At 43.2% G+C, this 25,216-nt stretch overlaps 1 protein-coding gene across 1 annotated transcript; it reads left to right on the forward strand.

Annotated features, from left to right (window-relative positions):
- Window positions 1-1,716: 1,716 nt before the first annotated feature.
- Window positions 1,717-21,626, forward strand: LMLN (leishmanolysin like peptidase). The gene is made up of 17 exons (XM_075181249.1): window positions 1,717-1,875; window positions 3,318-3,415; window positions 3,812-3,842; window positions 4,319-4,401; window positions 4,516-4,642; window positions 5,632-5,810; window positions 7,150-7,255; window positions 8,644-8,738; window positions 8,812-8,929; window positions 10,842-10,949; window positions 11,024-11,100; window positions 11,657-11,767; window positions 11,851-11,983; window positions 12,500-12,659; window positions 19,220-19,350; window positions 19,756-19,966; window positions 20,714-21,626. The coding sequence occupies exons 1-17, from the start codon at window positions 1,762-1,764 to the stop codon at window positions 20,812-20,814; spliced, it is 1,983 nt and encodes a 660-aa protein (XP_075037350.1). The 5' UTR covers window positions 1,717-1,761; the 3' UTR covers window positions 20,815-21,626.
- The last annotated feature ends 3,590 nt before the right edge of the window (window positions 21,627-25,216 follow it).

Raw genomic sequence — 25,216 nt, forward strand, 5'->3', positions numbered from 1 at the left:
AAATGTAGAAAAATTGTGGTATTCTTAATGTCTGATTTTAATAAAGAAACATAACTTTGGAAGTGTCAATCCACAAAAAAAGATAAATTGCTCACACCTGAAATAATTGATTTCCCGGGAGGTGCAATAAGTGACTTATGAATCTTTGACAACTGGTAATAGGTTGGTATTACCGGATGCAATTAAAAGTATCTTAAGTGATTATAATAATAATAATTATATAATCGCTTATCGGTGAGGGCTTCATCCAATAAGGATCTCAGATATATATATATATATATATATATATATATATATATATATATATATATATAAATGTACTTGTAAGGACACTCCTTTCATTTATAGTCAAATTAACTCTTAATGGTTTCCTATTAACTTTCTCTCTAAGAGTTTATAAATCTTTCATCTTACTTTATTAAAAGCTTTCTATGAAGAGGCCTTTTAACTGTAAAAGATACAAATTAGACTTGTTCTTTAGAATCTTTGATGGAGCAGAATTATTATTATCATATACCTCAATTGTAGTTGATGACTGATCCGGTTGACTCTACTAACAATTATTCTATATCACCCAATGCTTGTTCATCATTACTATGGAGGATTATAGGCAAACCTACATTATTAGTCCATTTTCTAGCTTTTTGGGCAAAATACCTTTTCTGACTAAGGGCTAGATTTACTAAGCTGCGGGTTTGAAAAAGTGGGGATGTTGCCTATAGCAACCAATCAGATTCTAGCTTTCATTTATTTAGTACTTTCTACAAAATGACAGCTAAAATCTGATTGGTTGCTATAGGCAACATCCCCACTTTTTCAAACCCGCAGCTTAGTAAATCTAGCCCTAAGTGTCTTCACATACTTCAGAATAACAAATAAGTAAAAAAAACAAGAAAAAGCAACAAATGCAAAACTACAAACTGCACAGAAATCTGCTACAATGCAAAATAATAAAGCTGGCAGCTACATACAATACAGCATAAACTGTGTAAAATAATAATAGTGTAGATCTATTATTACCGAGGCTGAGGCTCGGATAATAATCTCCCACCATTTAGGCGATCGGTTAAGTAGGTATGTTAGGTGCGGAGGTGGTTGGTGTCTTACCTGGCCAGGTAGTGGGGGTAGTAATATGTTCTCTGCCCAACTGTCCTGATTTAGGCAGAATAGTCCTGAATTGATGGAATTGTTAATAGGACTTTTGTACCAATTCGGGGACAGTTGGAAGATATGTTCCCCTAAGTGACGCCCCTTCAATGCCGCGTAAATGGGTATTATTGGGGTGAGGAAGGGGGCTGGTGGCAAACGTGCTCCTGAGGGGACGTGATATACCCTGTGAGGCGGAGCCACTTCCTCGTGTACGGGCCCAACGAAGAATGTCCACATGTTGGGAGGTATGATGTGTAATATGTTATATGTGCCACCACCAGCCTCACCCGCTGGCACCTCTGAGGCCAGTGCTGGGCCAGGTATTAGAAGTCAGGGCTATGGCTCATACAGCTCTGATACAGCCCTGAGAAGTAGAACATGTGGTAAGAATTGCATCTAAGGGGCATAAAAGAAGTGTTACTGTGCAGATGGTCAGCACTGAGACACTGGGACATTTCCAGGGACCAGACACATATTACACAGCTCTATAGACAACCAGGGAACAGAGCTGGACTCCGACAACATGGCCGCTAAGAGACACTTCCTGTGTCACTCTTCAATGCTTATTCCACCCTAGTGACGTCACGTCGCCTGGGTAACGGATGGGGTAATATGGCTGCTAAGCCCAGAGGTTCCTCGGCTTCTCTGCTCACCTTCGGGGCCGTATTCATCCTGTCCTGTTATCCGTCCAGCACATGCAGACACCGAGCTCCGGGGCCCGAGGAGGTGAGAGGGCTGTGGGGGCGCCCCTATCAGAGAGTGACACAGTATCCCCCCCCCTCACTGTCCCCTGGTATCCCCCCCCCCTCACTGTCCGCTGGTATCCCCCCTCCCAGTGACACACAGTATCCCCCCCCCCCCCCTCACTGCTCCCTGGTATCCCCCCTCCCAGTGACACACAGTATCCCCCCCCCCTCACTGTCCCCTGGTATCCCCCCTCCCAATGACACACAGTATCCCCCCCCCCTCACTGTCCCCTGGTATCCCCCCTCCCAGTGACACACAGTATCCCCCCCCCCCCTCACTGTCCCCTGGTATCCTGGTATCCCCCCCCCTCACTGTCCGCTGGTATCCTGGTATCCCCCCTCCCAGTGACACACAGTATCCCCCCCCCTCACTGCTCCCTGGTATCCCCCCTCCCAGTGACACACAGTATCCCCCCCCCCCCCTCTCACTGTCCCCTGGTATCCCCCCTCTCAGTGACACACAGTATCCCCCCCCCTCACTGTCCGCTGGTATCCTGGTATCCCACCTCTCAGTGACACACAGTATTCCCCCCCCCCCCCCCTCACTGCTCCCTGGTATCCCCCCTCCCAGTGACACACAGTATCCCCCCTCCCAGTGACACACAGTATCTCCCCCCCCCCCCCTCACTGTCCGCTGGTATCCTGGTATCCCACCTCTCAGTGACACACAGTATTCCCCCCCCCCCCCTCACTGCTCCCTGGTATCCCCCCTCCCAGTGACACACAGTATCCCCCCTCCCAGTGACACACAGTATCCCCCCCCCCCTCAGTGCCACCTAGTATCCCCCCTCTGTAACACACAACCCCCTCCCCACTGTCCCCTGGTATCCCCCCTCCCCTCCTCACTGCCGCCTAGTATCCCCCTCACAGTGACACACGGGGCAGTATACCCAGCTCATCTTCAATAGCTCACAGTATCCCCCCACCCCCTCCTCACAGCCCCCTCCATCAGTGACTTACAGTATCCTGCCTTGGTGTCCCTTAGTAAACCCCCCCCCTCGCACATACTCATTGACACACAGTATGCCCACCTCCTCACGCCTTTTATGTCTCTAATTTTATCCCCCAACGCCTCTATGTCCTTTGGTGATAGACAGTATAGCCCACCCCTTAATGTCTCTCCCAATTTTTACTCAATGATACACAGTATATTCATTAATGGTACATTAGTTATTAGAGAGGGATTTATAATAGATTAAGGGGTGTAACTTGGTGATACTTGCATTGTATAATGTGTTTATATCCAGGGATAATGGCTCATATTGTGAAAATAGTGACTACCTACCAGTTGGGCCCTAGCATTAAATTCTTAGGCATGTGATTTATAGAATTCTGGGGTTTGTTGGCCATATAAATACGTTCTTAAGCCACCAAACACCTTTGTGAATCACCGTTTGGCTAGTGAAGTGTTTCTTTTGCCAGGTTATTTACAAAGTTCACCAAAGAACAAATCATGTATTAAAAAGACATGCTGATCAGCAGCTGCGGGTGCAGATTGTGTATGATGGGAGCATTGACGAGTGAGTATTGAAATAGGAAAGTTCTTGTACCTTAACTTGTGAATGAAATGTGCAGGGTTTCTCAGCATCGACCACAGTAATTTCATAGCAGGTGAAAAGGTTTCTGTCTCTAACCTGTTGTAAATAAATGTGAGACGTTCCCGTGTGTCATTAGACAGCTGCCAGTACATAACATAAGACAGCATGCAAGCTGTATGGCATGTGATCTCCGTGAAAATCTTGTATAAATAAGGTTATGCTAAACTGTACCCAGCTATTAAACAACCAAGTATATCTGCAGTTGTAGAATAAGACTGCTGTTGATCCACAGTTTACCTACAATTCTTGCTTAAGATATTTAAACATATTTAAGGATTGATGCTGAATTAACGTTGCTATATTCTTTGTATTTTCTAGCCTGGTTCCGGTGAAGAAGAGACTTGTCAGAGTAAGTGATCTCCTTTGGTGCAGGGTTTGTTGTGAATGACTGGAGTATTCTAGAGCTCTGTGTGTTTCAGGAGGTGTTAAGGGCAGCACAGACATGCCTGTTGCATAGAGTGTATGGGGGGGATCAGAGCATACAGGCTGGTGGTAATGGTTTGGGCTATAAATGATAAAACCACTATAAACAAAGTGTAAATGGTAAATGTAAGAGACACCACCAGGACTTGTCTGACGTTACCTGATCTCTAGAGCTAGTGTCCAGTCTATGAGGTAGGTGACTGCTCACCTATGTTTGTCCTTGGCTGTAATGTTATATACTGATGTAGAGTCCCGTAAGGTCAGACCATCGAGCGACGGACCACCAGGGACAGTTATTAGGAAGAATAGTTACTGACAGATGAGGAAAGTTGCTTATATTACTTGGTGTACACAGGTGGGTACAGTGTGCTACAGCTGTACATCCCCTATTCTGTCTTACAGAACAAGCTCTTTCCACAAGCAATTTCATATTTACAAAAGACCTTTCAGGTGCGCAGACCGAGTAGCTCAATTTTACTGAGCAGGTAAGTGCTGACATCTGTATTGTGTTACCGTTGTATAGAGTGTTACAGGGGTCAGAAGCTGCTCTTTATAGTCTACACAGCTCATTTTCTCACACTTTCCTCTGTATGATGAAGACAATGTGCAAACAATCAATATCTGCGGAGAAAGTCGGACACTTCGGACACTCACAGATACTGCCATAGAGCCTGCGCTCAGCACACAAGATGTGGTCCTGTCATCGTCCCGGAGGAACACCTACAGGTACCCACCTTCTGTCATCCATAGTGCCCAGCTCCAGCCAGTGCTTGTATCTGCTCTTCTGTCCAGGAAATATTTGTCCTTGCTCTGACATTCATTTGTTCTTGGTTGCTTGGACCACTAATCAGATTGTTTTCCTTTCTCTCTAACCCAGCGTCACTTGGAGTGTGCCCCTCCTATGGTGTGGCTCCGCCCCTCCTGTGGTGTGGCTCCGCCCCTCCTGTGGTGTGGCTCCGCCCCTCCTATGGTGTGGTCCCGCCCCTCCTATGGTGTGGCTTCGCCCCTTTCCAATTGTACGGAACCTGCCCCTCTTGTCATTTGTTAGAACAGTAACCATGGTTACTATTGGTTGTTGAATTTGACCTTCCCGACTATATCCTATTTATTCCAGACAGTAAGCTGCTCTGGGATACTCCACTCGCACAGTGAGCAATTTTTGGGCTTTTGTTTACTCATCGTTTCCCGCCTCTTTACACTTTGGCCAGTCACTGTCATTGGTGGATATGGGGACTGAAGGCTGTAGTGTAACAAGAAATGTACTCTCATTCTTCTGTTGTCCTGTCTCCTATGAGAGGGAACGGGATTGTTATATGTGCTGGAATATCCTTCTTATATTGTATTAATGTCCTGTGTTGCTCTGAGACATTGCTATATTTTTATAATTTTACCTTTGGTTCACTGGTTACATGTCTTCTGTCCTAACCCAACAGCAAGGGGGGTGATTGGTAACCTGGGAGGGCTGGAGTCTCCCTAACTATTTAATATCCACCGGTTACACCCGTGGTCCCTTTGTCACCCAGTTTGTTAGAAGAAAACCATCTAAATCTTGTTTCTAAGCAGTGTCCCATGGTACATTCTCCCATAACTGTGTCCAGTCCATGGTATATGTGGGTGTACTGAGGATAGAAGATTCGGGGGTGTTTATATCTTCTGGCTGGAGCTAGTGTGTAAGTGTCAGGAATGTCACAATGTGTTGTCTGCTCCATACTCAGCAATGCCTGATGTGCAGTGACACAGAAAAGTATTGTGGCCCTTCGGGGCCCACGGACAGTGGAGGAATTCGTGATGTGGACTTTGTTCTATACGTAAGCGCCATCACCACGGAGAGATGCAGCCAGGAGAATATTGTCGCTTACGCAGCGTATTGTCAGCTGGAAGCCGAAATGGACAGGTAGGAAAACCAAGGATTGAATACATCATATTGTCAGTGATTCACTTCAACACAGTATATTTATCCCTTAGTGTCCTCCTCTCTGCTGTCTGTTGTATCACTTTAATCACACATCATATTCACTTATTGTTATGATTAACATGTAATTAAAATGTAACCTTTATTGTATATATCGTAAAAAGAAGAAGCAACATTCTGATTCTTTGTTTTACTTGTTTCAGTTTTGCCAGAGAAATATCCCTAATTACCCTAATAAGCCACAATCAAATAAGAAATCTATATACAGTATATATAATGTGTTGTGATGACCACATGAAAGTCAATGGAACATAATTTGATTTCCTGTGGGGCTATAAGATCACAATTATATATTTGTATCAGTGAGTATAGGACAAAGACCTCAGAATATAAACCATTCTCCTATATATAATGATTGATAATAACACTACTGACCACACATGTAGGAATATCTCTTTACATAGAGAAGGTAATAATTATGAATTAAAGAAATTAAAATCTGTTCAGTGTAACTGACCAAAAACCTCTCAGTTATATAAATCAATAATAGAAGTATAAATAAATGGAAATAAAATGATCTATTTAATGTGGATATTTTTATTAATTGGAAATTTATTTAAAAATATGATCTGACCAGCCTTGTGTGTATGTGGAATAAGAAATTAGATAATAATCAGAATAAATAGTTCTAGAGAATAAAGCATAAAATGAATGATTTCTTGAAGTTGATATTGACCACTTACTGAATATCCCAATCTATATATATACTGCCACAATCTAACATAAACTGAAGACTTTACAGCTCTCAGAACAGAACCAACATCCAGTGTTGCCAGCACTATACAAACTTCTAAAGAACTATACACAACCGAACAAGCATAGAGTAACAACCAGAAAATAAGGTTTTTAAAAGAGAAACTATAAGTGAAGGACCCTGGCAAAATGTATGTACATTACTCCGACACACTAAGGTCCTGCAAAGGGAAAGTAGACAATCCGTGAGCTCCACATCATGAGCAGCTGCTGATTTTCTGTTTATCGCGTCTTGTTCTTATTGCCGCGATTGTCCGGCTGCCGCCACCAGTTGTCTTCTTACATTTCACAAACTAGAGGGGCCGTCAGCAGCAATATATTCCTGTGTCAGGTTGTGAGTTTACATCGATATGGAGGCTACGAGTCTGCGGTGTAGCTATTCTAATAAATGGTAATAATAAGGAAGGCGCCACAATATCAAACAAAGTAATACAACCTTTATGTAACCATCATTGTATGTTCACCTCTGTTATAAGTCTCTTAAAACAATGTTATTTTCTTCTGTTAGGCCAATAGCGGGATACGCCAACCTGTGTCCAAACATGATTTCTACGCAGCCTCAGGAATTTGCTGGCATGTTGTCTACCGTGAAACATGAAATTATTCATGCGCTGGTAAGTGGGACCTGGCGGGACATGCTGGAATACTTGGTTTTGCCCGGGAATATCCGTGTGCCGACAACTATTTTTTTTTTTTAATTAGTTAATTTTTCAGTTTAATCTCACCTTAAGCCTCTTACTGTGGGCTTTATTATAATGTTAGATCGGTCAGAGGGGAATCGACTGAAGATAGGGCCATACATACAAATGTGCCAGTCCGCCGGGCATTGAGCGTCTTCAGAAATAAGTCTTGAATGGGTTCATGTGACTTGTGCTGAGTCTGCCGACCACTACATTACATGTCCCATTCTTCAGAAGGACACCCTGCGACTGTAGATAATTGTATGAGGAGTGTTATATACAACACTATAACATTGTATATGTTACAGGAGGACACAAGATACAATGTATGAGATTAGGAGTGATATATATGACACTGTAACATTGTATATGTTACAGGAGGACACAAGATACAATGTATGAGATTAGGAGTGATATATACAACACTATAACATTGTATATGTTACAGGAGGACACAAGATACAATGTATGAGATTAGGAGTGATATATACAACACTATAACATTGTATATGTTACAGGAGGACACAAGATACAATGTATGAGATTAGGAGTGATATATACAACACTATAACATTGTATATGTTACAGGAGGACACAAGATACAATGTATGAGATTAGGAGTGATATATATGACACTATAACATTGTATATGTTACAGGAGGACACAAGATACAATGTATGAGATTAGGAGTGATATATATGACACTATAACATTGTATATGTTACAGGAGGACACAAGATACAATGTATGAGATTAGGAGTGATATATACAACACTATAACATTGTATATGTTACAGGAGGACACAAGATACAATGTATGAGATTAGGAGTGATATATATGACACTATAACATTGTATATGTTACAGGAGGACACAAGATACAATGTATGAGATTAGGAGTGATATATATGGCACTATAACATTGTATATGTTACAGGAGGACACAAGATACAATGTATGAGATTAGGAGTGATATATACGACACTATAACATTGTATATGTTACAGGAGGACACAAGATACAATGTATGAGATTAGGAGTGATATATATGACACTATAACATTGTATATGTTACAGGAGGACACAAGATACAATGTATGAGATTAGGAGTGATATATACAACACTATAACATTGTATATGTTACAGGAGGACACAAGATACAATGTATGAGATTAGGAGTGATATATATGACACTGTAACATTGTATATGTTACAGGAGGACACAAGATACAATGTATGAGATTAGGAGTGATATATATGACACTATAACATTGTATATGGTACATGAAGGCTTGGGTTTGACCATGTGGTTTGTTGTAGGGATTTTCTGCCGGACTCTTTGCATTATATTATGATGATAATGGAGAGCCGCTGACACCGAGGTACATGAATGGTCTCCCAGTCTTCAATGAGAGGTGAGTTACCGTCACTTTCCCCTCCAGACATCACAGAGCGACACGACACCACGGCTCCGCTCTCTCGTTACAGCCTCGGGGTCTATCAGTGGAGCGATAGAGTTGTTCGCAGTGTGACCAGGAACTGGGACGTCAGAGGCCCCAAAATGGTTCAACACAACGTGTTCCTGCTGGTCACCCCGAGAGTCACAGTGAGTGTCCATCGTACACAGTATACGTATAATATAACAGTATACATGTAATATAACACAGTATAATATAACAGTATACATGTAATATAACACAATATAATATAACAGTATACATGTAATATAACAGTATACATGTAATATAACACAGTATAATATAACAGTATACATGTAATATAACACAGTATAATATAACAGTATACATGTAATATAACACAGTATAATATAACAGTATACATGTAATATAACACAGTATAATATAACAGTATACATGTAATATAACACAGTATAATATAACAGTATACATGTAATATAACACAGTATAATATAACAGTATACATGTAATATAACACAGTATAATATAACAGTATACATATAATATAACAGTATACATGTAATATAACACAGTATAATATAACAGTATACATGTAATATAACAGTATACATGTAATATAACACAGTATAATATAACAGTATACATGTAATATAACAGTATACATGTAATATAACACAGTATAATATAACAGTATACATGTAATATAACACAGTATAATATAACAGTATACATGTAATATAACACAGTACAATATAACAGTATACATGTAATATAACACAGTATAATATAACAGTATACATGTAATATAACACAGTATAATATAACAGTATACATGTAATATAACAGTATACATGTAATATAACACAGTATAATATAACAGTATACATGTAATATAACACAGTACAATATAACAGTATACATGTAATATAACACAGTATAATATAACAGTATACATGTAATATAACACAATATAATATAACAGTATACATGTAATATAACACAGTATAATATAACAGTATACATGTAATATAACACAGTATAATATAACAGTATACATGTAATATAACACAGTATAATATAACAGTATACATGTAATATAACACAATATAATATAACAGTATACATGTAATATAACACAGTATAATATAACAGTATACGTGTAATAAAACACAATATAATATAACAGTATACATGTAATATAACACAGTACAATATAACAGTATACATGTAATATAACACAGTATAATATAACAGTATACATTTAATATAACACAGTAAAATATAACAGTATACATTTAATATAACACAGTAAAATATAACAGTATACATGTAATATAACACAATATAATATAACAGTATACGTGTAATATAACACAGTATAATATAACAGTATACGTGTAATATAACACAGTATAATATAACAGTATACGTGTAATATAACACAGTATAATATAACAGTATACGTGTAATATAACACAGTATAATATAACAGTATACGTGTAATATAACACAGTATAATATAACAGTATACGTGTAATATAAAACAGTATAATATAACAGTATACGTGTAATATAACACAGCTCTATAAAGTTATAGTAAGATTGTGTCTCTGGGACTTTCAGAGACACTGGGCCTGATTTATTAAAGAACTTAGGCAAGAATTTGAGTAAGTTTTCTTACTTAAGTTTTCTGGACATAACCATGTTGCAGTACAAAGGGTGCAAATTAGTTTTCTATTTTGCACATATTTTAAATACTGCCTGTTTTTTCATGTAGCACACAAATACTTAATAACTTATTTGTACACTGAAATTTAAAGTTAATATTTGTTTGCTACATGAAAAAACAGCCATTTAAGTTATGTGCAAAATAGAAAAATAATTTGCATCACTTGTATTGCAACATGGTTTTGTCCAGAAAACTTACTCAAATTCTTGCCTAAGTTCTTCAATGAAGCAGGCCCAGCGTCTCTAGAAGTGTCCTGCATAGTATTGTAGAATAATTTATAATATAACTTCCCTGCACATGTCCTTAGTTACGTCATACATTGCTGTGTTTATTTTACATTCCGGGCGCAGGAGGAGGTGCGGAAACATTTCAACTGCCCGATTCTGGAGGGGATGGAGCTTGAGAACCAGGGTGGGATGGGAACGGAGCTGAATCACTGGGAGAAGAGGCTGCTAGAGGTCTGTAATTTATCCTCTCATTTCCCGGCCATGGGGTTGGTTCCTTCCTATACTCCGTGTTCCTGTCTCCACAGAATGAAGCTATGACCGGCTCCCACACACAGAACAGAGTGTTCTCCAGGATCACCCTGGCTCTGATGGAGGATACAGGGTGAGCACTGACCTCTATCCATATTAGGTGATACCTATTAGCTGAATTTGTGCATCAAAGTGGATTGTTTTATTCAGAATAAACAAGGCTTTATTAGTATGCTACTGTTACTTTTACCCAACCATTGTAGTCCCAGAATTAATTGGCTCCCTGGGATTACCGAATATGTATACTTTATAGAGATTTGACTGTTTTTTATAGGTCCCTAAAACAGAGGTTTAAATTGTATCTTTTTATTTTTATAATGGAAGACTGATCTGTCTTCCTTACAAGTGTTTATAGATTCAGTATAACCTGGATCTAACAGCTGTTGAGATGCCAGGTGACACAGGGTCCTCAGACAAGGAAATCCCTGAGCTTTGTCATCACAGGATTTCCCCTTAATATTGAGCATGTTGAATGCTGTGTTTGTGTGTCCAGGAAGCCGGGTATCTGGCTGGACACAGCAGGTCGAGGACGGACGATGTCAGAGATGACTAGAAGTTCAGATGATTGTATTAGATCTGCTCCGTTTCAGTCCCTGGAGTGAGATGAGAACTGACATTTGTTATTTTAGTTGGTACAGAGCCAATTATAGCATGGCCCAGAGACTGGACTGGGGACGTGGGAAAGGCTGTGACTTTGTGATGAAGAGCTGCAAGTTCTGGATTAACCAGCAGACCAGGAAGTAAGAAGGGCATACACGTGCATTGTGTACTGTGCCGTCTCTGTGTGTCTCCGATGAGGTGTGAACTGTTCTCTTGTTTGCAGGAAGCAGAGTGTCAGCCCGTTCTGTAACACGCTCAGGACTAACCCTTTAAAACTGACCTGCCGGCAGGACCAGAGGGCTGTGGCTATATGTAACTTACAGAAGTTCCCCAAGAGCCTCCCTCCAGAGTATCAGGTAATAGTAAGTGAGCTGCTCCCTACTCAGCGAGTCATTTTAGGTTTATGTGCATAGATCAGAGCTCCTATTTGTATGTATGCTATATTCACACAGCTGCTAGACATGAAGTGGGCAGGGCTAAAGCAATCTGTAGCCAATCACTGCATTAGAATGTTACCAGCTACTCAGATTGTTTCAGATCAGCCAAACCGTGTGCAGTCAAATCTAAAGTGGGAGGTGCCAGGCCAACACACAGCCAATCCGAGCGTGTGACGTCACTGACAGCACAGTGCAGATGTCGGGGATCTTCCATGCTGATGCAGGAAGATTGTCAGATGCCCCCTGTACGAGATACGGTTCAAACATCTAATACCTTGGTGCCTACAGCTCACTTTATTATTTTATTTATATATATATTATATAGTATATTGTTATTCACAAAACAGTTTGTACAGATAGGGGTACATAAATGGAAATAAATGGCACTAAATACAATTTTTCATATTTGTGTAGCAATTATTTTATATTTTACAGTACTTTGATGAAATTCCCGGGGTCCCGGTACCGGATCTTCCTTACTATGGCGGAGCAGTGGAGATCGCAGACTTTTGTCCGTTCACCCAGGAGTTCAGTTGGCATCTGAGTGGCGAGTACCAGAGAAGCTCGGACTGCACGATGTCCCAGAATCAGCCAGGTCTGTCCAGACTGATCACTCATCTTTTATCTATTTCCTTATTTAGCAATGATCAGTCTTATAAAGTATCTCTTTACCTATGTTACGTACTGCACTGGTCTCAGTATGTGGGGTATGATTTACCTATGTTACATACTGGACTGGTCTCAGTATGTGGGATACGTTTTACCTATGTTACATACTGCACTGGTCTCAGTATGTGAGGTACGTTTTACCTATGTTACATACTGCACTGGTCTCAGTATGTGGGATACGTTTTACCTATGTTACATACTGCATTGGTCTCAGTATGTGGGGTATGATTTACCTATGTTACATACTGCATTGGTCTCAGTATGTGGGATACGTTTTACCTATGTTACATACTGCACTGGTCTCAGTATGTGGGGTATGATTTACCTATGTTACATACTGCATTGGTCTCAGTATGTGGGATACGTTTTACCTATGTTACATACTGCACTGGTCTCAGTATGTGGGATACGTTTTACCTATGTTACATACTGCACTGGTCTCAGTATGTGGGGTATGATTTACCTATGTTACGTACTACATTGGTCTCAGTATGTGGGGTATGATTTACCTATGTTACGTACTGTATTGGTCTCAGTATGTGAGGTACGTTTTACCTATGTTACATACTGCACTGGTCTCAGTATGTGGGGTACGTTTTACCTATGTTACATACTGCACTGGTCTCAGTATGTGGGATACGTTTTACCTATGTTACGTACTGTATTGGTCTCAGTATGTGGGATACGTTTTACCTATGTTACATACTGCACTGGTCTCAGTATGTGGGATACGTTTTACCTATGTTACATACTGCACTGGTCTCAGTATGTGGGACATGATTTACCTATGTTACGTACTGCACTGGTCTCAGTATGTGGGGTATGATTTACCTATGTTACATACTGCACTGGTCTCAGTATGTGGGGTATGATTTACCTATGTTACATACTGCACTGGTCTCAGTATGTGGGGTATGATTTAGCTATGTTACATACTGCACTGGTCTCAGTATGTGGGGTATGATTTACCTATGTTACGTACTGCACTGGTCTCAGTATGTGGGGTATGATTTACCTATGTTACGTACTGCACTGGTCTCAGTATGTGGGGTATGATTTACCTATGGTATGCTGGGTAAGGCATTTATTATTGTATCTGTATTATTAATGTGATGTGTTGCTGTGGTTACAATGTACTTGGGCAGGACTGCAGGGTGTGGGATACTGATCATGAGTGACTGGCTCTTCTAAGATGGGGGTGTCATTGGCGTAGTATCTCTTGGGGTTCTACAGTATATTGTTTGGGGCCAGAGCTTCTGATGTAAATAATTACACCACAACCCCTTGGAGTCTATTGAGTGATTCTCTTTCATCCTCTTTGGGAACACTAAACCGTGGAGTGTAGAGGTTCCTTTAGGAAGTTGGCACTTTAAAAGGTAAAATAGTCTTTCTCTTTCATCCTATCTGGGGGGGACACTGCTACCATGGGTTGTGAGAGTGGAGGTGGAGTTGGCACTTAACAGGTTAACTTTGTTAATGTATCAATGCTGACAAACCCCCTCCCCTCTGTAACCCCCTGTAGCCTCTTCAGTCTTAGTTAAGTGTCCAAGGGAGTTGGGCTTATTTTAGATTACAGCATAACTTGCCAGGCAACAGGAGGCAAAAGCAGCTTCCTCCCTGTAAATGTTCCCAAACCTAAGACACAGAGATTTGGGTAATTTTGGCAGTAATTTCGTGGTGGCTTCACTGGCCGGGGACAAACACATAGACCGAGAACTTCGGCCTCCAGAGGACAATCGTTTAGAGGTAGGCATGTGCCTACCTCCACGAAACGTCCATCTCCCAAGCTTTCAGAAAAGCAGTCAGTTTGACGGTCCCCCTCCCCTCCTTGCGGGAGTGGGTGGACATCTGCTACTGTTCAGAGATCAGTGGGCAGCGTCCTCAGTAGACTGTTGGATTCGGGGACTCATGACGAAAGGATACATGATGGATCTGTTGGTTCTTCGCAATCGGCTTACCCCGCGACCATCGAAAGAAAGAGGCGATGCTTATATGTGTTGCCTCTCTTCTTTTCGCAGGAGTCATCTGCCAGGTTCCTGAACACCAAAAGAGACAGGGGTTCTACTCCAATCTCTTTTTGGTCCCAAAGCCGAACAGCTCGTTCCGGCCTGTGCTAAACCTAAAGCAGTTAAACAGGCACCTACGGGTGGTCAAGTTTTGAATGGAATCCCTCAGGTCAGTCCTTCAATGGAACCACGTCTATAAACATCAAAGATGCCTACCTTCACATTCCTATCTGGAAGGCTCATCAGGCTCTTCTCAAATTTAGTGGGACCATCTCATTACCAATTCAGAGTTCTCCCATTTGGCCTTTCGACAGCACCAATGGTGTTTACAAAAGTAATGGCAGCCTGTCTTCATTCCAGAGTAGTGCAAGTAGTGCCCTATCTGGACGATCTGCTCATAAAGCCTCCTCAGCTCTCCAGCTGAATCGGCACCTGGTCTTCACTATCAGGACCCTGGAGATGCATGGATGACTCATAAATCGAGAAAAGTCACGATTCCGTGCCAGAAAATGACTTTTCTGGAACTAATCATGGACATCAACAGAGAAAAGTTTTTTTTTCCGGAGGACAATTCTCAATCACTGAGGAACCTGACAGCTCGGGTTATGACCTGCCGCAGGCCGTCGGTCCACTTGTGCATGCGTCTGTTAGCAAAAAAGCTATCGCCTTTCGAGACCATTCCTTATGCTCAGCTGCACTCGCGCTGCTTCCAATGGGACCTCTTGAGGAAGTGGTCAGGGTCCCACCTAGGATTGAATAGACAGCTGATATAATTGTCACCAGAGGCGAAGGCTTCCCTCAGATGGTGGACAGTCCAGGACAATCTGACAGGGGGGAGGTCCTTTGCCCCATGGTCCTGGATCTTGGTAACCACAAATGCCAGTCTGACAGGATGAGGGGCTGTGGTTCTTTAGTTACGGCTCCAGGGTCTCTGGACCGTTTGGGATGCTTTGCTCCCTGTCAACATTATGGAGCTAAAAGCCATGCTAATGGCCTTACAGAGCGCCCAGGCGATACTTCACGGACGCCTAGTCCGTTTGCAGCCCGATAATGCGACGGCAGTGTCTTTTGTCAACAGGCGGGGGAACGAAGAGCGCCGGGGCAATGAGGGTGGCTGCTCAGATATTGACCTAGGCAGAGAGTCACGTCCCCGCTATATTAGCAATCTATCCCAGGAATCCAAAATTGGGAAGCAGACTTTCTCAACCGACATGCAATATTGCCGGGAGAATGGTCACTCCATCCAGAGGTCTTTCAGTCTCTGGTCCTACGATGGGGGATTCCGGACCTGGACTAAATGGCATCACGTCACAACAGGAAGGTGCCTCAGTTTTGCTCTCGAGCAAGAGACCCTTTGGCGGTGGCCATCGACATAATGACGATGCCATAGGACTTCAGGTTGGGATACCTGTTTCTTCCCATCCCTATGATTCCCAGAGTTCTTCGATGAGTGAAGCATGGGGGATGCCCAGTCATTCTAGTGGCTCCCGTTTGGCAATGGAGTGTTTGGTACGCAAAAATTCTGGGGCTAGCGGTAGGTCAGGGTGTGAAATTACCTCTTCGAGAAGACCTTCTTCAGCAAGGACCTTTCACACATCAGGAATTGCCTTGGCTCAATTTAACGGCATGGCTGTTGAGGCCAGCCTGTGGAGGTCCAAAGGGTTCTCTCCACGAGTAGTGAACTAGAAAACCAGTTTCGGCACGTATTTAGCACCGCATCTGGAAAACCTACATCAGATGGTGTGAAAACCGAACATGCCAAACGGCTGCCTTTCGTCTTCCACGGGTTCCGGATTTTCTCCACGATGGCTTGGATGTGGGCCTTCATCTAGGCTCTGAAAGTACAGATATCTGCCCTTTCGGTATATTTTCACATGTGACTGGCAGATATTCCGGATGTCAGGACCTTCTTGCAAGGAGTCCTACATATCCAGCCTCCGTGTGTTCCTACAGCGGCCCTCTATGATCTTAATCTGGTGCTAAAAATGCTTCAAGGGCCTCCTTTCGAACCATTACGTACCGTAGAATTAAGGTTCTTGACTATGAAGGTTGTATTTCTACTAGCTGTTGCATCAGCTCGTAGAGTTTCAGAATTGGGTGCTCTCTTATATCGTGAACCATATCTTATCTTTCACAATGATAGGGCGATTCTCAGAACAGTTCCCGCTTTCCTACCAAAGGTGGTGTCCAGCTTTCATGTGATCCAAGAAATAGTGGTTCCGGTTTTTAGGAGTGGCCCAAAGTCTTCAAGGACAGGTTCCATGGAGTCTCTGGATGTGGTCAGGGCTCTAAGAATTTATGTCAGCGGGACATCTTAGATTCTCCACACTAATTTGTTATTTGTTTTGTTTGACTCCTCTAAACGAGGATGGCCAGCCTCTAAGCAATCGATTGCTAGGTGGCTTACTTGTACTATTAAGCAGGCTTATGTCAGTGCTAACAGACCTGTGCCAGATCGTATTATAGCCCGTTCTACCCGTTCAGTGGGGGCGTCCTGGGCTGCACGGAATGGGGCCTCAGCGGATCAGTTGTACAGAGCAGCCACGTGTGGCAGTAGTGCTCTACGTGCCGGGCTGTCAGAGCGGTCCCTCCCTTAAGGGGGCTGCTTTAGAACGTCCCCATGGTAGCAGTGTCCCCCAGATAGGATGAAAGAGAAAAGAGGATTTTTATACTTGCGATAAATCCGTTTCTCTGAACCCATCTGGGGGACACTGTGTTCCCTCCCTTCTGCTTTTCTGCTGTGTGGTCTCTGGTTGGTTGTCTCCCCTTCCTTGGGGTCTTATACTTGGACTGAAGAGGCTACAGGGGTTGCAGCGGGGAGGAGATTGCCAGCATTGATACATTAACAAAGTTAACCTGTTAAGTGCCAACTCCACCTCCACTCTCACAACCCACGGTAGCCGTGTCCCCCAGATGGAATCAGAGAAACGGATTTATCGGAAGTATAAAAATCCTCTTTTTGTACAAGATACGTAGCTGCTGCTACTGCTTGCTTCAGTCAGCCTTAAGACTAGCTGGCAACCAGATTGGGCTGAGAAGTTACAATAAGATTTGAAACAGGTGATTCTCCTTCACTTTGGAACAGAACTCACCTGTGGTGAGTAGCAGGTGTCTGTAATATAAACATCACGCCTTAAACAAGCTTGAATAGAGAGGAGGACGCATTCTGTTTTGCGTCACTGTGCGTTCTACAATGAACATGGACAAAGGAAAGCCAGAGAATTGTCTGGGAGGTCAGACAGAAGATTGTCCATGCTTGGCTGCAAATCAATATCCAGAGACTGCGATGTTCCTGTTTCCACCACACATAATGTTATCAGGACGTTTAGGGCCCATGGCAGTGAAGCAAACCTCCCTGATCGAGAAGACTTGATGGAACATTGCAGTGCCAGCTTTGAATGGTGGAGGAAGCTAATCCATCTACTGCCAAATAGATTGTAGCTGACTTTCAGATACATAGTACGTCCATTTCAGCTCGCAATGTCATCACCAACTCGAAGGGGAGGAGGCCCAGGAGAGCCTCACTGCTCGAGAAATGAGACACGCGACTTGAAAACACCTAAACAATCCAAATTCCTGTGAGTGTCCTGTGGACAGATGAGACCAAATTACAGCTTTTAGGTAAATGACATCATGTTTACAGAAAGGAAAATGGAAAGAAGGCCTTCATTACAGTTACACATGGAGGGGGGCAGTGACGTTTTGGGGTTACTGTGCTGCACCTGAACGTGTGCGTGGCATCATGACATCTGGAGACTACCAGGCCGTGTTGGAGCACAGTGTACACCCGGTGTCAGAAGGTTGGGCCTCTGTCTAAGGTCATCAGTCTTCCAGCAGACAATCCCCCAAACACTGAAAGCCCCCAGGAATGGGCCAAGACAAGACGCTGGACTGTTCTGATGTGGCAGCAATGTCCAGATGTAAATCCCATAGGACACCTGACAACAGCGGTCAGGAGACGTCACATCTGGGAGAACTGGATATTGTGTACAAATAGGGAAATGTGATTCTAGAATTTACTATTACCTGTTAGCGTCACATTTCCCGATGTGTACACAGTATAATAATGTAATGAAGTGTACACAGAATAGTATCTGCTGATATGACCATTTCTGGTTGTGTTGTACTGACATGAACGCAACCTGCGTTTATCTGCCCTGTGCTACGGGAGACACAAGTCAACAGTGTGCAAACATGCACATAGTCATGTGTGTACATGTGTTTGGTGCACATGCTCTGTACAGAAAAATAAAACCAGACATACGCCCCAAAATATTCAAGGTCGTCACTGATGCCGTGATAGGAACCATGGAGGAGATGATGTAATTACCAGTGACAGGTCTGTTCTCTGTGTATATTCTGTAGGGATCAGCTGGCCGGATGTTCTTGTCCGTTTTACTATATATTTTCTATGCTGATGTTCTCTGTTTATTGGTGATAATTCCTTGGTTCCCTGAGACACCAGAACTGTGTTTTCCAGCCTCCTCCAGGAACTACGGTGCGGAGCGCTACGGGCCGGACTCGGCTTGTCTGGAGCAGCAATCGCCATTTGTTATGGATAAATGCACAAAACGAATGAGTTATCCTGACTGGGGGAGCGGCTGTTACCAGGTACTTCGCTGTCATTATTTTATCTTATCGTCAATGGGTAAATTGTGTGTTATCCTAATTGTGTATTCCCAGAAATGGCTGAACTCACAGCCACAGTGTAGATAGACGCAAGAGTCCTTTTCTCATAAAACATTTTACATCATTGATATTATTATCCATAGACTTGTCTGATGAGAGAACCAATAACTGACCCCGTTGTTTATATGCATGAGACTGTTACTGGTAACATGGAAACAAACGGTCACCTGTGTTTAGCTGAGATATCAAGGTCAGCGGAGGCATATTATGGGGGTACCCAGTAGCTAGACGCTGGTGATCTGATGGTGCCGTCTCTGTGCCAGGGATACAGCTCAGGAACGTGGGTGCACACAGTAATAACATTATCCTCTCTGTGTTACCCTACAGGTCAGCTGTGTCCCGGAAGGCCTGCAGGTCTGGGTGGAAGACTACCCCTACCTGTGCACCCGGGCAGGGCAGATTCTTCCTGTCAGTGCCCAGATCAATGGGTGGTTTTATGAGGGGAACCTAATATGTCCGTCATGCTGGGACTTCTGTGACGTCTGCCCACCGGAGCGAGAGCCCCCTCTAGACAACAGAACCAGATCCACCCCTTTAGGTAAGTTCTATGTGTATATATGGCCGACAAACCAACCGCTAAATTGGACACAAAGATACCCGAGGTCAGATTGTCATTATGGGGAGAATGTAAATAATGTGTATATCCTGCAGGTCCGCGCAGTACACAGGTGCACACATAGTAACCTTACAGTGTGAGACGTCGTATACAGACATATCGTTATAATGATGTATTGTACTGAGACCCCTCGACCAATCGCCCAAATCACTTCTGGCTCTATTGCAGCCTGTTCGTGCCATCGGAAGGTGACTGCGCACGGACTGACCGCGTTCTCCTTCATGTCTGATAAGTGTCCTCGTGATTTTAGGATTACCCTTTATTTGGCATTACGGCCATTTCTAGCCCCAGATGCTGCAATATGGAGGCAATTACCTGATAGCAGCTGTAATATCACAGCAGGTGGGCGAGGTGTGGGCGCTAACTGTACAATGTATAATATCCCCTCACCCGGGGTGAATGTATCTTCATCTAAAACCAGAAATTTTGACTTGTCTGTAATACATGTAGGTTAGTTTATATTAGTCCCTGCTATGGCTACAGAATAAGCCTGTATCATACATAGAGGTAGACTTGTATACTCGGGAAGAGAGGAACTATAGGAAGCTGGGACTGAGATACAGTAGTGGGAAGGGGGGGGGGGGGTGGACAATTGGGGCTGTTTCACTCCAGCAGAGGACTATAAGGTCTGTAAGACCCCAGCTTGTAACCTCATCTCTTCTATTACAGATCTGTGTTCTCGGTCATCCAACCTGGTGGTCACCCTGTGGCTTCTAATGCTGAACTTACTCCCCCTGCTGGCCGGGTTCTTCCTCTGCGTGTATAAATAACGGAGAAGCTCCGTAACGTTCATCTCACTCTGGATCAGAGTCTCTTCGTGTCTTGGTGACACAACCTGCACTTTATGTGTACAGACCGTGTGCGCCCCCGTGTGGTAGACTCGGGTACTGCTTGTCTGACTTTGGGGAGGGGTATTACAGGTGTACATGGGGCGGATGCTGTACTTTCTGACATACTGTACTTGAATTTCTGTGTTCTGGAATTTAGCAAAAGGTTTACGCCATTAGGAGCAGACAAGGCGCGCCCGCGCAGTGCCCGCAGCGCCGGTGTGTTTCTGTAAGTGGTTCCCTTCCTCAGACTCCTGTGTATAACTATATAGGGCGGTCCCCCTGCGCCACTCCTGTGTGGTTATACAGGGCGGTCCCCCTGTGCCCTGCCTGTGTAGTTATACAGGGCGGTCCCCCCACGCCACCTGTGTGGTTATACAGGGCGATCCCCCTGCGCCACTCCTGTGTGGTTATACAGGGCGGTCCCCCTGTGCCCTGCCTGTGTAGTTATACAGGGCGGTCCCCCCACGCCACCTGTGTGGTTATACAGGGCGATCCCCCTGCGCCACTCCTGTGTGGTTATACAGGGCGGTCCCGCGCCCTGCCCCCTGCCTGTGTAGTTATACAGGGCGGTCCCCCCACGCCACCTGTGTGGTTATACAGGGCGATCCCCCCGCACCACTCCTGTGTATGACTATACATGGCGGTCCCCCCGCGCCACTCCTGTGTGGTTATACAGGGCGGTCCCGCGCCCTGCCCCCTGCCTGTGTAGTTATACAGGGCGGTCCCCCCACGCCACCTGTGTGGTTATACAGTGCGGTCCCCCCGCGCCACTCCTGTGTATGACTATACAGGGCGGTCCCCCCCGCGCCACTCCTGTGTAGTTATACAGGGCGGTCCCCTTTTGTTGTGTAAGTTATGTATGTTTCTTTGTGTGAACAAAAGTACTGTAATGTGTTGTACGAGGAACCTGATTCATGCACATGGAAGTGGTTGTGGACAAGTTTTATTTATTATTATAATATGTTCATTAAATTATTTGTGGTATTTTGTTACTGTAATTTATGATTATAACAGATTATATAATTGAGTAAAGTGTAAAAATGATGATTATATTATTTGGAGATTTTCCTCCTGTAAGTTGGCACATTTATCATTATTTAATGTGTTGTCAAAACAGAAACAGTATTTGATTTATTTAAAGTTTGCAGGTGAAAGTCCTTTAAACCGTGTAGCAGAATGCTGCAGTCTGTCGCACCGTATGGATCTGTCGTGTCTGCAGTGTGAGGATATAATATACACAGAGGTATTTATTGCAGGACGTATACAGACCGCAGGCTCCCGGGTACAGCGCTGGTCTGGAATATGTCTAGATTTAGGGAGGTTGTATTTGCGAGATCTGAGGGGTAAATTCGTGCTCTCTATAGGTGTAAGTTAAACAGTTTTTGGATGTGAATGGAATTGTTCTATGTATTGTAATTAGGAAGACGAGAACCTTCACCTGGATTTAGCCCAGTTTTATACATTTGTGTAACGCACATATTAAAGTGAGATGCACAATTTTTTAATCTGGAATGACAAGTGCCAAAATGCTAATTATACAGAGGTGAGTGTGGGGAACGCAGAGATTACATTGATTGTCAGAATGCACTTTTTATTTTGTTGTTTAAAATCCATGTGTCTGTAGAATTTAATCAGACCACTGTCGCTGGTACAGAGGTAAACGTAACCTGAACTAGTTGATGCCATTGTGGTTCTCGCTGCTCCAGTAAATTTTGCTGGGGGGCATTGAGTAGATTTTGGGTGGCATACTTTAGTTCAGAGGTGCCAAACCCAGTCCTCAAGAGCTCCCAACAGGTCATGTTTTCAGGATTTCTGTCTGTAAAAACAAATTGGATAATTATTGACCCAGCCAAATAGATTACCTCACATGTGCATGATTAAAGAAATCCTGAAAACATGTCCTGTTGGTAGTCGTGGATGGGGACATCTGCCCCCCCGGGCTGGTCCCATAGTGGGCTACCTGCATTTACTCCGTTAAATGTTCCAAGTAGTCTGCTGGGTTGAGTCTTGCCCTCCCCTGTTGGTAGCTGTTGAGGACGGAGTTTAGCACCTTTGTTGCTGGTTTCAGTTCCCTGTGACGTCCTGAGAGCCCTCGCTGATTCGTTAATGAAGTTTAGAGTGAACGATTTCTAAGGAGCCCGTTCCATCGCCGACTGCTCAGTTCCCAGGATGTAGAGCATATTGTTGGTGAGACGAGATCTACAGATGGCGCAATAGGGGATAACGTATGGAGAAATGAAAGCGCACAATCCCTAAACTGTAGCACAGAAGTAATGTGGAGCCGAGCGTAGGGCTGGGCAGGAGGTCTGCGATGGTCATTATGTGTACAGGGCAGTAAGGGGGCGCTGTCTGTATATGTATGGCCCCGCCCACTTGCGTCCCGTCTCACATAACACACATGATATGGGATGTTACTGCAATATATCTAACATTTATATCCATTCTATGTAAGGGTCACCATGTTCTCATACAGATCTTACAGCACTTGTTAGTTTATTGGGGTCGTCCACCTTTATGTATCATCATCATCAACGTTTATATAGCGCAAGCAAATTCCGTAGCGCTTTACAATTGGGAACAAACATTAATAAGACCTTACTGGGTAATACAGACAGACGGAGAGGTAAGAGGGCCCCGCTCGCCAGCTTACAACCTATGTATGCTGTGTGCCCTTGTGCAGATATTACTATATAAACTGCATTAACTGTCACTACTATTTATTTGTCATTTCTGGTCTGTAAAAAGCGTTTTATTGTCGTGGAAATGGCTCTATGTCCCCTGCGTATAGGGCTGGTCTACTGCCCACATATTACATAGATATAACTGGCAGACGGACCGTTGTGTTACAGACCACGGTGATCGTTTCCGTGTGACGTATAATTTATCTGACTCAGGGGCCAGAAGACGCCATTAATGTGACGGTGCTCTGAACGCTGGGAACAGAAGTGGCGTAGGATCATGTTGGGTATAGTCTCGATATTATGACTGACGTGTCTGTGATTATATGAAGACCACGGCATTATTAGCTGCTCAGTGTCCTGTATGTATGTGATGAATTACTACCTCTAATGTTAATGAAATAATTGTAAGATTGTGTAGTCTGAATCCTCTATGTGCCAGGAATGTGAGTCCGTATCCCTGTCACAGTATTATTATAGTATTAGGGGCACTGGGTACGGAAGGGGAGGGAACAGCGCATGGCAGAATCAAGGACCTGTTGTAGTTCTGTTGTGATCCTTTCCACCTCCTCCCCACGGATACCCCAACAATAACACATTATACCGTTCTTGCCACATGTGTAGGTTTTGCGTTATTCTGGGTTGACCAGGGAAATGTATTTTTGCTTTAGGTAATAATAGTATTTTGGAAGGTGATCTGTACAAATATATGTCTGCTACCAAGCTGGCAAACTACAACCACAAATGTAGGGATCTGTCTTAAGGACAATACCACGTTTCTGCCATGTAAATGTCCTCTAGGTGACAGCCAGGATAAAAGACATTTGTTATTCGCAGACCTTTTTTTAATGTGATTTATTACATTGTAACCTGAAGCTGTTCAGCTATTTTATATCTGGTAACAATGTGTCAATAAAGACTGAACAAAATTAATTTGTGTGGAATATGTTCTATATTGTTGCATGTGCTATCATTCATCTCTGCTGGATCCCAAGATTCAGGAGCAGGGGGTTTGTGGGAGCGATGGGGGGATATGTCCGATAAACTGAATATTTATCTGCCAGTCCTAGCTGTCAGTGCAATGTCTGGGTTCACCTCTAGGTGGCACCAGTGGAGGTAGATGAAGCTCATCAGGAGCAGCAGTGAACAGAACACCTACCAAAAAAGCTGTCCAGATCGTGTTGGTGGGACAGAGACCCCATATCGGGACGGTTGGGAGATACGGTCAAACTCAATGTGGTGTCTTCATTCTTAGTAATTCTTGTGATATTTGTGATGTCAAGTTCCCTCTCTCCTGAATTTACTGACCAGTTTTAATTTTGTGAATAACCGTTTAGAAGGATCTTTATCATGTTTAGTGACTCTTTATGTTTCCAATGTGTTCTGCAACTCTAGTTATTTTTCCTTGTGGTGTCCTATGTAGTGTAGGCCACTTGTGTATACAACATATAAATTAATTAAAACATTTTTTTTGTGCACTAATTTTGGATCTGGAGATTATTTGTTTTATTGGTTGGGTGACTTTTTACTTGTTGCAACTTCCACAGTGCGAGAAACCATCATCTTGTTGTCTATCTCCGTCTTGCCATTTTATCACAGTGGGAGGTAGCCAGATACTAGTTTGTTTTCTACATCTGGTGCTTTGATATATATTACTTTAGGTG

This window comes from Mixophyes fleayi, chromosome 7 (genome assembly GCF_038048845.1).
Source record: "Mixophyes fleayi isolate aMixFle1 chromosome 7, aMixFle1.hap1, whole genome shotgun sequence".
NCBI lineage: Eukaryota > Metazoa > Chordata > Amphibia > Anura > Limnodynastidae > Mixophyes > Mixophyes fleayi.